The 12,647-nt window shown below is 38.8% G+C and overlaps 1 protein-coding gene across 9 annotated transcripts in view; it reads right to left on the bottom strand.

Moving 5' to 3' along the window:
• PIEZO2 (piezo-type mechanosensitive ion channel component 2) overlaps positions 1-12,647 on the bottom strand; it is a 431,477-nt gene that overhangs the window by 105,045 nt on the left and 313,785 nt on the right. For all 9 annotated transcript variants that reach the window (XM_012725841.1, XM_012725836.1, XM_012725834.1 and 6 more), the window contains exons 10-14: positions 11,769-11,807; positions 10,729-10,867; positions 7,841-7,989; positions 4,165-4,395; positions 181-304 (exon numbers count right to left, since the gene is read on the bottom strand). In XM_012725841.1, the coding sequence (XP_012581295.1) occupies positions 181-304; positions 4,165-4,395; positions 7,841-7,989; positions 10,729-10,867; positions 11,769-11,807 (682 nt within the window). The remainder of the gene's footprint in view (positions 1-180; positions 305-4,164; positions 4,396-7,840; positions 7,990-10,728; positions 10,868-11,768; positions 11,808-12,647) is intronic.

Here is a 12,647-nt window from a genome sequence, read left to right as displayed (position 1 = left end):
AAAGTGCCTGTGTATTCTAAATTTCATGTATTATTAACATTACAATTTATCTCTCCAAGTTCATGTTTGACTTTCTCCTTGTCTGAAATACAGAGATTTTCTGATGCCTTTAGGGTCTTTTACTCTACAATTTTGTTAAGCACAAAAAACTCCAGTCATACACTATACACACTAGTTTACCTTTCTCTTCATTTTCCTGACTTCCAATTTTGACCTCAGATAAAAGAGCTTCCTTTTCTTGAAGAGCTTTCTGCTCTGTGAGATGCTGCCTCAGCAGTAGCCAAAAAGTTACAGTGAAAAGTATCTAAAAGCAAAGAATTAGAAAATTATAGACACATTTCAGCAAAAACACCTTTTTCTTCACATTCAAGCAGGAAAACAATAAATAAGCCTTTCTGCTTGAGATAGAGTCAGGTACCCACTCGGTTTCAAGTGAAAGCCCTTGGCCTTTGGATCCAATCCTCTTCCCAGAGGACGCATACCTGTGTGTTAAGTGCCAGGAGCTCACTCAGCACTGTGCAGGCCCTGCGGCAGGTGCACAACAGTGCAGACCACTCATACCTGTGCTGGACATCAGCCGTGGCCATTGGTCTCCTGGGAAGTGCTAGTACTTGATTTCCTGGGCTGACTGTGATATCAGCACAATTAAACAGGAAGACATATTCCATATGTAATACATTTCACTCTGCAGTGTTCCTTATTTTGAAGAATTCCACATATGGGAAAAAGAACATTTCATTCTGGAAATAGAATCCCTTAATAGCCCCCATTCACCTCCCAGAGCTGAAGGAGGGATTGCTGTAAGTGCCCGAATGTTTATATTAAAATTTTCTTGAGAACAAAGAGTGGGTTTGAGGGGACTTATGATTTCAGGAATTCTGTTCCTTAGAGAACACAGGCCCTGGTATGTAGTAGGCCTTTCTTTCTTTCTTTCTTTCTTTTTTTTAACAAGCTGTATTACAATAAAATTCACAGAACATATGATTAGTCACTTAGGAAGTCAAAGTCAATGGTTTTCAGTATATTCAGAGCTACCATCACTGCAATTAATTTCTGAATGTTTGATCACCCCCAAAAGAACTTTTTCTATAAGTCATCTACTCTGGGTATCATATGTAAGTAGAATTACATAAAATATGTTCTTTTCTAAGTGGCTGAATGTTTTCAAGATTTCCCCTGTACTATATATTGTTAGTTCATTTCTCTTTATTACCAAACAATATTCTACTGTATGTAAAATTTTGAATACCGGGCAGAAATGTCAGTATGTGGGTTCTCATCAATGCACTTACAACTGCAAGGCACAACTCAAGATCATTTACAAAGTGGTGAGAGAGATAAGGGAGTTGGGAGAAAGAAAAGAGTTATGAGGCCACGAATCTTCCAGAGCCATCAGGCACAGGCCAGCAGCATCTAGCAGCAGGTGATATGGAAGGGGAGCGGGAGGCAGGAGCAGCAGGCACTGTGCAATCAAGTGGTCAGTTGGTGGTGCGGGAGGTCAGGCAGCAGCAACTGATGATTCAAAACAAGTTGGAGCACTGAAGGCAGGAGCCAGGGTGCTCAAGGACATGAAGTGAAGGTCTTGCCAGGAGAGAGTATCTTGACAAGTCTAGGAGACCTTAGTGTTTGAAGTAAGACTCCCAAGCTGTCTTCTGCTTGGCTTATGTGCCCATCAGGGTGCCTGGATTCCAAACTTGGTGCCCATTTTCAGAATCAGTGCCATTTCTAAAATTTGACTGGCACAATCAAGAGAGCTCAAACACGACTGCACATTTTCAAAAATGAAACTCCACAGGCACGTGAGCCTGACTTAGTCTGAGGACAACTGTTAAACCCTGCTTGTGTAGGATGTAGTTTGGGGGGCAGAAAGTGTGCAGCAGAGGTAGGGACTGCACACGGCTGCTGAGGTGGGCCTACAGCATAGCTGGGCACACCCTTCTGTACCCTGACCTAGGAACTGTGGGGCTCCTGTTACATGTGAATAAATAACACTTTGTTTACCCATTCATTTCTTGATGGGTATTTAGGTTGTTCATACTTTGCATGTATTGTCACTATGAATAACCCTGACATGAGCATTTATGTGCAAGCTTTTGTGGAGAGATGTGTTTTCTGAGCTCTTAGGTATCTGTATCTAGTAATAGAATTGTTGGGTCTTATGGTAATTTTCTGTTTACCATTTTGAATAATGTAAACATTATTCAATGTTTAGCTGGCTAAAGGGCTGCACACATATTACTTCTCATCAGCTGTGTATGATTATTCCAGCTTCCCCACTTCTTTACTTATATATTTTATTTATTTATTTTTAATTCTAGCCATCTTAGTGGATGTGTAATATGGTTTATAGTAGGATATTAATAAATATATGCCAAAGCAAGGGAAAAATATATGAGTAAATGAATGGGTCATTTTCACTGTGAATAAATGCTCACTTAGCCATTCACAAGTGTTTACCACTTATCTTCAACATAAACTATATGTGCAGGTAGACGAACTGAGAATCTAATGAATACCTACACTTTCCGAAACTCACTTTCCAATCTGGATGTTAAAACAAATTGAACTGTGGCTGCAATTTAGGAAAGCCTCTCTAATGAATATGTAGAGAGCTTGGGAATATTTCAAGCTATTGGAATATCTTTCCCAAGGAGAGTGAGCTAAAAGCTGGGTTTTGAAGGTAACAGTTGATAATGGCTTGACAAAGGGATGAAAAGAGAAGTTCTAGACTTTGACACTGCTACCCAGTAGCTAAGTCATACTCCTCAGCCATACTCCTTTCTCTCACAGAGACTCACAGTGTGGTATAAACAGGACATTTCACAATGTACTTTGATGAATATCACTGTTTGGAGTTTGTTGTTATTATCCATGACAAAGTCCTTCACTTTTTTGAGCTCCTAAGTGGATTAAAATATAAATCCAGACCCCAGTTTCCTTGGAATCATGTTGTTTTCTTTTTGCAAGAAACAGATGTATTTCTTCTGACATGTTTCCTCCTCCAAGAATTACTAATTTTATACTAGGTTAGTTAGCTGGCATGCATTGTGAGAAGTTTTACTGATATTCTGAGTCAGGTTATGATGAATTTACAGAATTTATAGAATGAGATTTTCAATTTTCTTTTTAGAAAAAAGCCTAGTACACCAGTATGTGTCTTTGTTTGCATGTCTTTCAGAGGACAGTTTGGGTGGGAGAGAAGGACATAAGAATGTCAGATAAAGATGACTGATTCAGAGTATTATGTGAGATACAATATGGAAAAAGTTAGGAGGGAAAGTGGGTGAAGGCTTGCATGGGAGCTTTTTAAGAATGGATGACTAAATAAATGAATGAAGTTACTATAGACCATGAATACAGGGGATTAGGATCTACTTTCTGTTGCTACAATTCACCTGTTAGAATTTTTCCTGTATGCCAGTTGCCTTTCCCCAAAATCTAATATGGAGACCAATGAACCTTGGTCTAGTCTACCTAGCACCCCATTTATTCCAGATACCCTTGGATAGGGGTTGTCCTTAACTTGTAAAGAAGCTAGATCCTAGAAAAGGTAAACTTCATGTTCTGTAAATGAGTCTCTCCTTCAGTTTCTCTTTCCTCTGCCTAGAGGAAAAAATTTTTTCAAGTCTCACTCAGTACTTACATATGATTGCTTTCATTGTCTTAACACAGAGTTAAAAACACAAAGGAAACACGTGTTTAGAGTCTGCCACCCTGCTAACAAAGAAGAACAGTTGGGCCACCTAATATTCTGAAATTAAAACTGTTAATATAGAGTTAGTGAAAGACTTATGAACTTTCTAATTATGGGTGAAGGCATCATGTAATCAGTAGAAGGGAAAAACATATTAATTTAAAAGTAATGTGTTCAGTCCACTTTACAAGTTGATATCTATCAGAGAAAGCCCTCCATTACCTTGATATATTTTCCATTGCATTTTACATTCTCCCACCTAACTTCTACAAAATTAAAATTGACTTTAAAATAACTTATTTAAAAATTGGCATGAGTTTTTTTTTCTTTAAGTGGAAATCATTGTCATTTTAAATAAAATATAAAAGCATGGTGTAATATTTATTCAGGTTTAAATTATAGACACTTTAGTATTGTTACCATTGTTTATTTCAGTGGTTTATTTTCTTGTTTTTTTCCTATCCACTTACCTTTGAGGCAAGTTCTCCTGGATCTTTCTTTTCTAAAAATCCCGGGACCTTTTTAATTTCAGGAAGTTCAAAGCTCCATATGTACTGTAGTACCAGTAATAGATTTCCATAGGCAACCATGAAAGGAGAGGTGATCATTGCATATTTTCTTCTGTTGCGAATCATCCAGAGGGTACAGGACCAAATCAACAGCACAAATGTCAGCCAGCTGTGATAGGTGATGCTCCACGCCTCCAGAGACAGAGGAAGAGAAAAAATGATGATGGCCAATAAAATAGACAGCTACTTTGCTCAAAATAAAAAAGTCAGTGGCATCCAATCTAGGAGGAGGAAAGAGTTGTAGTGAATTCATGGAGGGACATTCCCATCAGTGATGTAGGGAGGGGAGAGAAGAGAAAGACTGATTCTTTTTTTCTGATGAGAAAAATATGCTACTGAACTTCCTATAGGGAGAGAGTCAACGGCAAAGGGGTCTTCATTTTAAGCCCTCTTCCTTCCAGTCCCTAATTTTACATCTTTACTCTGCTTTGTAACATTAAAAGCAGCTGTGTTTTCCTCCCTTCCTTTTCCAAATCAACTTGGGGTCAGCTGTTATTTAAGACTGATCAGAAAATGTGGGTCCTATTTGGAGCTCAGAACAGCAGCTGTGGGAATTACTTGGTTAGATCAAATTGGGTTTGAGTGATAACTTTTAGTAGGGAATGCATGAGTATCTACATGGCTGAAATCAGAAAATTCACTTGGGGAAGCTCTGTGCTAGGACGCTGTATAACCCAGAAAGCCAAGTTTATTTAAAGGCCAGTTTTAGCTTCATCCACTAAAAGGTAAGAAAAAAAGTCACCAGACCCTTTGAATAAATGAGAAAACTTCTTCCATTCACATTAAACTTCCAAAGAATCATAAAAGTATCTCAATGGGCAACATAAAAAACAAACAAACACCTGTACATTATAATTACAAATACTATCTCTTTCCATAACTTATAATCAATTCTTGTGAAAAGACCTATAGATACATTTTCTAGACAAGTGTGGGTAACTGAATTCCCAATTGTAGTCTGAATATTGCAAGTCTCTAAGAGTTAGTTGTAAGGTCTAAAATTTTTTAGAAGTCTTTTACTTTTGGAAAGTAGACAAGTATTAAGACTAATGTAGTCAAACATGGAAAAAACATTTTCTGTTCAGTAATTCACAAAACTGCTCTAAGGCACAGGTAGCTTTTTAAATGATTATTTAAAATGATTATACATTTTTTGGTTAAATCTCATGATAATTGTAAATTGTAAATTAAAGTTGTACTTATTAGTTTAAGTTAGTGACTGATGACTATTTGTCTTTATCAAGAAGACAAAACTGAATGTATTTTCATTAAATAATGCAATCAATGCATTCATCCCAATGTGAAATACAAAGATGACTTTATTGTTTTTTCTATGTGATCTAAGAAAATCTTCACCGATGTTACAATTCCAGCAGATTTTCCCACCATACACTATTGTTTGTGAGGGGATAGGTAGAAGACAAAAAAGTAATGCAGATTTTTTTTATTTTCAAAATACTAGCAAGGATGTAAAATAATTATACTTCAACAATAAATATTTTAAGAATATTACCATAAAAGAATATATGATAAAATTTATGATTATTCCTGAGATATAGCATTATCTCAGGAATACCTAAAAAAAAAAAAGGATTAAAACAACAACAAACTTCTTTCATTAAAGCCTAAGCCACATCTGCTTCAAGTGTGGTAGTGGGAATAGAATTGGTTAATGTCATTTCCTAGATTCAATTCCAGAATTCATAGCTTATTTTAATTTGTATTTTTGAGCAAGTATTTATACCATGCCAGTAGATGTGGCTCCTCAGGATTTCTGTTTCTGTCTGTGATTAAAAATTTGCTGCAATGGGGAGCTTCCATGAAGGGTGGCATTTTTTTTTTTTTAAAGATTTATTTATTTGTACATACAGAACTGGGGTACAGGCCAGAGGCTCAGGGGCGGTGAGAGGCTTCACCAGAGACAGAGCGGGGAGCAGAACAGGCAGATCGACGAAGTACACTGCTGAGGGGAGCAGCGGGCGGGTCAGGAGAGGTCTGCCTCGCCATGTGGTCTCCTCCGGGGCAGGCGGGATTTGAACTCATGCAGAAGTGGCTTTAGCTTCTCAGTGCAGTGCTTTAACCCGCTGCGCCACCAGGGAGGGCCCTGAAGGGTGGCATTTTTAAAACATTAATTTTGTGGCTCTGTTTGAACAATGGAGAGGGCACTAGATGAGGACGCCTCTTTAGTGAAGGATCTGCTGTTTTTGTTTCTGCAATAGATTTTTTTCCTATTAAGTAATAAAATGTGTATTTGTGATCTTTTATAAAAGCACTATTTCCTTACAAAGAGCAAACTTAGCTGGCTGATTTTTAGGGTGAAAGAAAAAAATGTATACTTTTGAGTTCAGAATCATAATCATAAACTACTAGCAATTAATTTGACATTTAAAAATCAGTTGTGTTGCAGATTACATATATAAACTAAATAAGCCCTATATATATTTTTATTTATATATAAAATAAATAAGCCCTAGTCATGAAATGTAAAACATGGTAATCATTGTTACCGATCCTCTATTGTGTTTTTGAAGGTAATATTTGTAAACTTGAAAGATCTTAAATTTTCTCCTTGCATGCCCATTAGACTTATTCTGGTGATCACTTTGTGCTATATACAGATATCAACTTGTTCTGTTGTACACCTGAAGCCAACAGAGTATTAAGGTCAATTATATCTCAACTAGCACAGAACTAATTTTTTTGAACTAATTTTATTTAAAGAAAAAATCTGCAATCACAAAAGGAGTCATGTTTATTTTTGAGGATCTTTCTTTATCCCACATATATGTTAGTGGTCCTTCTTAAAAACTTAAGTCGTACTAATTCGCTTAGGAGACATCTTGATCAAGGGCCTGGGGAAATCATACTTAGGTAATTTTTCATAGAGTTATAGGATATGTTCAATTTTATTTTATCATAAATGGTGTTTATGAGATTTTAGTATTGACATAAAAATTTGGAAGAGTTTTGCATTAAATAAGAGTGTTAGGTTTCCAAAGCATTTCAAAAAAATTGTTTTAAGGAAGGGTAAAATTAGATCGCTTTATCTAATATCTACAGGCTATCTTTCAAGTTGTAAAGCTGAAGCAGGAGGGTGTGTAGAAACACATGTAAATGGAGAGATCACAATCAGAACAAGCTTACGGATGTTTTGGTTGCTTGAAGGGCATATTGAACATATGCAGCTCATTTGGAATTCTCATTCATATATAAGCTGAGGTGTGAATATTATTCATTAAATGGGAGAAAATTGGTAGCCTGTGTTAATCTTGAACACTGTTAATACCACTTAGACAAATGGTCCAATATGTCTTTTTAAACTGGCAAAACTGGAAGTCTGATTTGAGAGTCTAATTTGAGAATATTGTGCTATTAAAGGATAGTGAGAGAACGTGATTTTTGAAATCGATAATATAAAATCCCATAAAAAATTAACATAACCAACCATTCTCTGCTATGACACTGGGAATATGAAGATACTGTATTGGCCCTGGAGGGTGCTGGAGCTCTGGGCTGGGGGAGCCGGAGCCAACTTTCGCTGTCCATTGCTCCAGCCCTCAGCACCCCTCATACATACCATCATAGCAATCAGGGCACAGATGTAACTTTGTTTCATAATAAACTGGAACACAGAGACCATGGCGCTAACTTTAACACTTTTTTTTTCATCAAGGCTCCTGTCCTCTTCAAATTCATCTTTCTCATCCTCTTCTTCCTCTTTCTTTTCTGGGTGGACAAATTACATAATTAATCATTTATTCATATAAATGAGCTACGGGCAAATGTTCCAAGCAGTGCACACATTTAAGACTTCAGAGGTTATTTCCAATTAACCAAAGCTCTTAGAATTCAACAAAATCAATACATTCTGCCTGGTAAATGCAATGGACCCAGCCACTCAGGAATTGCAGGAAGAAAATTTCGATCGGAGAAGCTATGGAAAGCAGCTACTCCAGTGACCTGGGAGGGTCTGCCTTTGCTACGAGTGATCTCCCATAGCCCCCTTTCTCTGCATGGGCGGGATCTCTGATGCGCATCCAACAAACAAATACTTGGGAAGGGTGGGGTATCACTGCTAAGATGGAGAAGATCTTGACTTCACCTTGGGCATTTTCTTTCTGTCACTCATTTGTTCTGAGAGAAGCCACTGCCTTGTTGTAAAGCACCTGAGGGGGTGGCACGGGTGACTAGGAACTGACATCTCTGGGCAGCATTTTGCAAGATCTTGAAGTCTGTCACCTGCTAATTGAGTGGACACAGAAGAGGACCGTCCCCTGTGGGGGACCTGGAAGAAGACCGTCCCCTGTGGGGAAGCCCACAGATGAGACTGCAGCTCCAGTCAATGGCTTGATTACAACTTCAGTTGAGACCATTGTCACCATATTCATGACAGTGCAATGCTAATGTTATCTTAAGCTGCAAAGTTGGAGGACAATGTTACCAGGAATAGATAAACTAATACAAGAACTATAGAGAGCATGGATTTAACAAAGGTGCAGAAACTAGAAAACCAACCAACCAACAACCACTTTCTCAGAGTAAGCACAGTATCTACAGTTTCCTTTTTGTTCAGGTTAAGGCAGAAAAGTCATACTGGGCATGGAAAGATCGGGTAAAAAGAAGAGAGAGGACATTGGAATGCTGAGGAGAACAGGAGCAAGCAACAGGAAACTACTAGCCTGGTGTGGGGGATTTCTCCTCAAGATACCTCCACAGTTGTCAGAGATGCTATTTTGATTTTGAAGTTGAAGTAATAAGAGCAGTAAGTCAACATATCCATTCTGTCTTTCTTTTTAAATCAAACGGGCTATGTACAAGGAAGTGAGCTTCATCAGGGGGTTATTCATGAAGTATAAACTCCTGAAAATCCAGTGAGCCTGAGGGATATAGTCAGCTTCTGAGGGAGACTGTGTGTCTCCTCCCATGGGAGCCCTCGGCCTCCCATCTCCTCAGCTTTGGGCTGGATAAACCTAGGGCTTATATGGGGATGTCCCTGGGTCAGGAGATGATGCTGATAAAATCTGATGGGCTTTACAGCTACTTCATGCTATTTCTCTGGTTGTGATTGTTTTGTGTATACAGGTTCAATTAAAAATAACAACCCAGCATCTGTTTTACTTCTGAAAGTTCAATTTATGACTTGGGTGACTTCGCTTTGTCAGCAGTCAAAATTCTATTTATTTCTTCTCATATAAATATGTAAGCAGAAGGAAGCCTGACTGTGATCTGGACATCTCTCAAGCTTTAGAAGTCGCAGGTGCTGGTTCTTGGGCTTCCCTCTGTGTTTTGATGCAAGGAAAGGCTGCAATTTAGAAAGTGCTGTGTTTCCGTAAGAGATGAGGAAATGAAAAGCTTTAGTTCTGTCTGAGTTGCAAACTGCAACATATCCAAGTAGGAAGAGAAAAAGCTAACTACCTATGGGTCTGATGCTCTGTGGTCAGAGGGCCTGGGCTGTGTGAAGAAGAGAGGCCACTGAACTTGATCAAACTTGCAAGGAAATATTGGATGATGTTACCAACCATTTGTACTGCTAAGTAGATATGCACTGGGGCAACTGTGAGAACAACACATCAGAATTAGCCTGACAAAGATGATGAGACAAGGTTATTAGAGCAAACTCCATGTACTAATTCAGCTGGACAGCTGCTGGTCATTTTATTGAAGATAGGATGTTGCCAATCGATTAGTTCTATAGGCACTTTGCAGATTCCTGCATATACTTGATTCCACCCTGTGGCCCCCTCCTCCCCCACCCCCTACTAGTAAGCTGAGCTAATTCTGTCTTTGTGAATTGGTGACCAGTGTGTGCACTGCATCAGGGAGCTGGCCAAAAACACTGAAGTCAAGAGCTGCCTGGCAGTCATGAAGGACTGGTGCTACTAGATAATCACATTCCTCAAGGGATGCCAGAAATTTCCATTGCTAGGCCAGAGCTGCAGCTTTCAAAATCTTAGTTATGAATTTTTCTTTTTTTAGTAAGTTGTGTAAACCAAAAACAAGTCTGAGGATAAGATCTCTGCCCCAGGCCATCAATTAGTCACTTCTAGTAACAGAACACTTACTTTCCACACAATCAACTGAGACAAGGCCTACTGCAAGTTTCTTGTTTTTAATAGAATACTTTCTGAAAACATTTGCCCATTTAAGCAGTTATGATTTCATGATAAAAAAGGTCATAACATGTTAAGAATAATGTTTCCTTTCTGTTTGTCAAAGTTTATACCGATGATGCCACTTGTTTTGTACATGGACAAAACACAGATAGCAATATGACAGGGTAAACTCTAGCCAGGATTTGAGGAAATTACCTGAACCTACTGGCTATGGAAGACAACACCTATGTCAGAAAAAATAAAGCCAAAAAAAGAAAGAACTAAATCCAATAAACAGAAGATGGAGAGATGCCAGTTTATGCATGAGGAAAACGGGACTGGGCATGATGTACACACAGAGCCTGCTCCTTACCTTCGGCATCATCAGAGGGCTCCCACCGGTACTGCGGAGTGGAGTACAAGTCCGCTTTGGCAGGCCCATTTTCCAGGGGGAGAGTGGGGTGAATGGTGTGGTAATCCACAGGGTTGCCATTCACAGTCACCAGCAGGCCCTGACAGGGCAGGGGAAAGGCACACCTGTGAGCAGCTTTACCTCCCAGTGCAGACACACCGCCTTCCCTGACTCTAGGTAAGGCTTACTCAGCAACAAAGAACTGACGGAGAGCTGACCAATTTAGTCAGCTGCACACTTAACCAGATGAGCGCTGCACCACTTCCGTCTATATCTGTGCTCCAGAGTGATCGATGTAAAGTGCAAATCTGATCCTGCTGTCCCTCCGCTACACATCAGGTCACACACATTCTGTCCTCCATACACAAAGTAGAAATGCTAGAAAAGCTGAGGCTTCTTCGCTGGTCTGCTCTTATCTCCAGTTTCAGTTTTTATGCTGGTTCTCCTGCCACAGTGCCACCAGCTTGTCCATGTAACTAGGCAGAACTGCAGACCCTTCTGGAGCCTGGCCAGGAGCCCAGGAGTCCCCCCAACTGCTCACAATCTTGGGGCTCTCCCTGCCTGATGTAACAAGTCTCTACCGGGATGGCAGCTTCCCAACTTTTAATCCCTCTTTTGCACACCATCTACTAAGTATAATTTCTTTTTCTGTGTCTATGGCTTTACAGTCTTTGAGACATACACGTAAACATACATAAGCACATACACATGTGTGTGTCCATGCACATGCAAGGTTTGTGTAATTTATGTAATACTCAATTATGTATTAAGTGTATCTGCAGAGCAAAATGCAAAGTGACTTTTGAAAGTTTCAATATATTTTCTATGATTATCCTTGAGCTCATATTATATGTTAGCATTTCAATAGCATTAAACCATATTTTGCAAGCAAAATGATGGCAATTTAATATATAGTTAGACTATAACTAAAGGAGTTCATTCCACTGTTGTCACTTTTCCATAACGTGAACACACATAAATAACTCTAAGGATATACTAACATCAGATGGCTTGTAGTCATCTTGGGTCATGGATAAAAGCTGCAAAAAGCAATACAGGACAGCATGTTAATATGTAAGCTGAAAGCACTGCACCATTTATATATCGATAAAGTTTACTTCACACATACCCATTAAATGAGCTTGAAGGTAATATGTTAAACTTGTCATAGCATTGAATTGGATGTTGCTGTTTATTATATCATTTTCAAGTTAAATTAACCTTTAATTATAATAGCAAATAAGCAGTCACAAACCACATGACTATAAAAGTTGATTGTGTTTTTCAAGTGTTTTGTTTTCATAGAATAAGCTGTTTACTCCCAGGCTCGTTGGGACACTGCAGTGTTATGAAAGTACTTACTTTTCAAGAAGTATAAGTTTTGCAATAAAGACAAATTGATTTGTTGTGAAGTTTAAGACTTTTTAAAGGTTTGCATATCATCGACAAAAACCAAATTATTATATGATGATAAATTTTAACTATACTGGATCCAAGTGTTCAGGGCTCTCCCCCAAATAATAAGCACTGAATGTGCCAATGGTTCTCCCAATTTGGGGGGTCAGAACCTATTTATATTCTGGAAAATCAATGAGGGTCCCAAAGACATTTTATTTACATTGGTTCTATCAATATCTACCGTACTAGAAATTTAAAGAGGCATTTAAAAAAAAAATCTGTATTTATTGATTCATTAAAAATTTAAACTCGGGCCCTCCCTGGTGGCGCAGCGGGTTAAAGCACAGCCCTGAAAATTTAAAGCCACTTCCGCAAGAGTTCGATTCCCACCTGCCCCGGAGGTGACCACATGGTGTGGCAGACCTCTCCTGACGCACCGGCTGCTCCCCTCAGCACTGTACCTCATCGATCTGCCTGTTCTG

The sequence above is a fragment of the Condylura cristata genome, unplaced genomic scaffold (assembly GCF_000260355.1).
Source record: "Condylura cristata isolate star-nosed mole 26May11 unplaced genomic scaffold, ConCri1.0 scaffold00016, whole genome shotgun sequence".
Lineage (NCBI taxonomy): Eukaryota > Metazoa > Chordata > Mammalia > Eulipotyphla > Talpidae > Condylura > Condylura cristata.
This window is presented reverse-complemented; position numbering and strand designations above follow the sequence as displayed.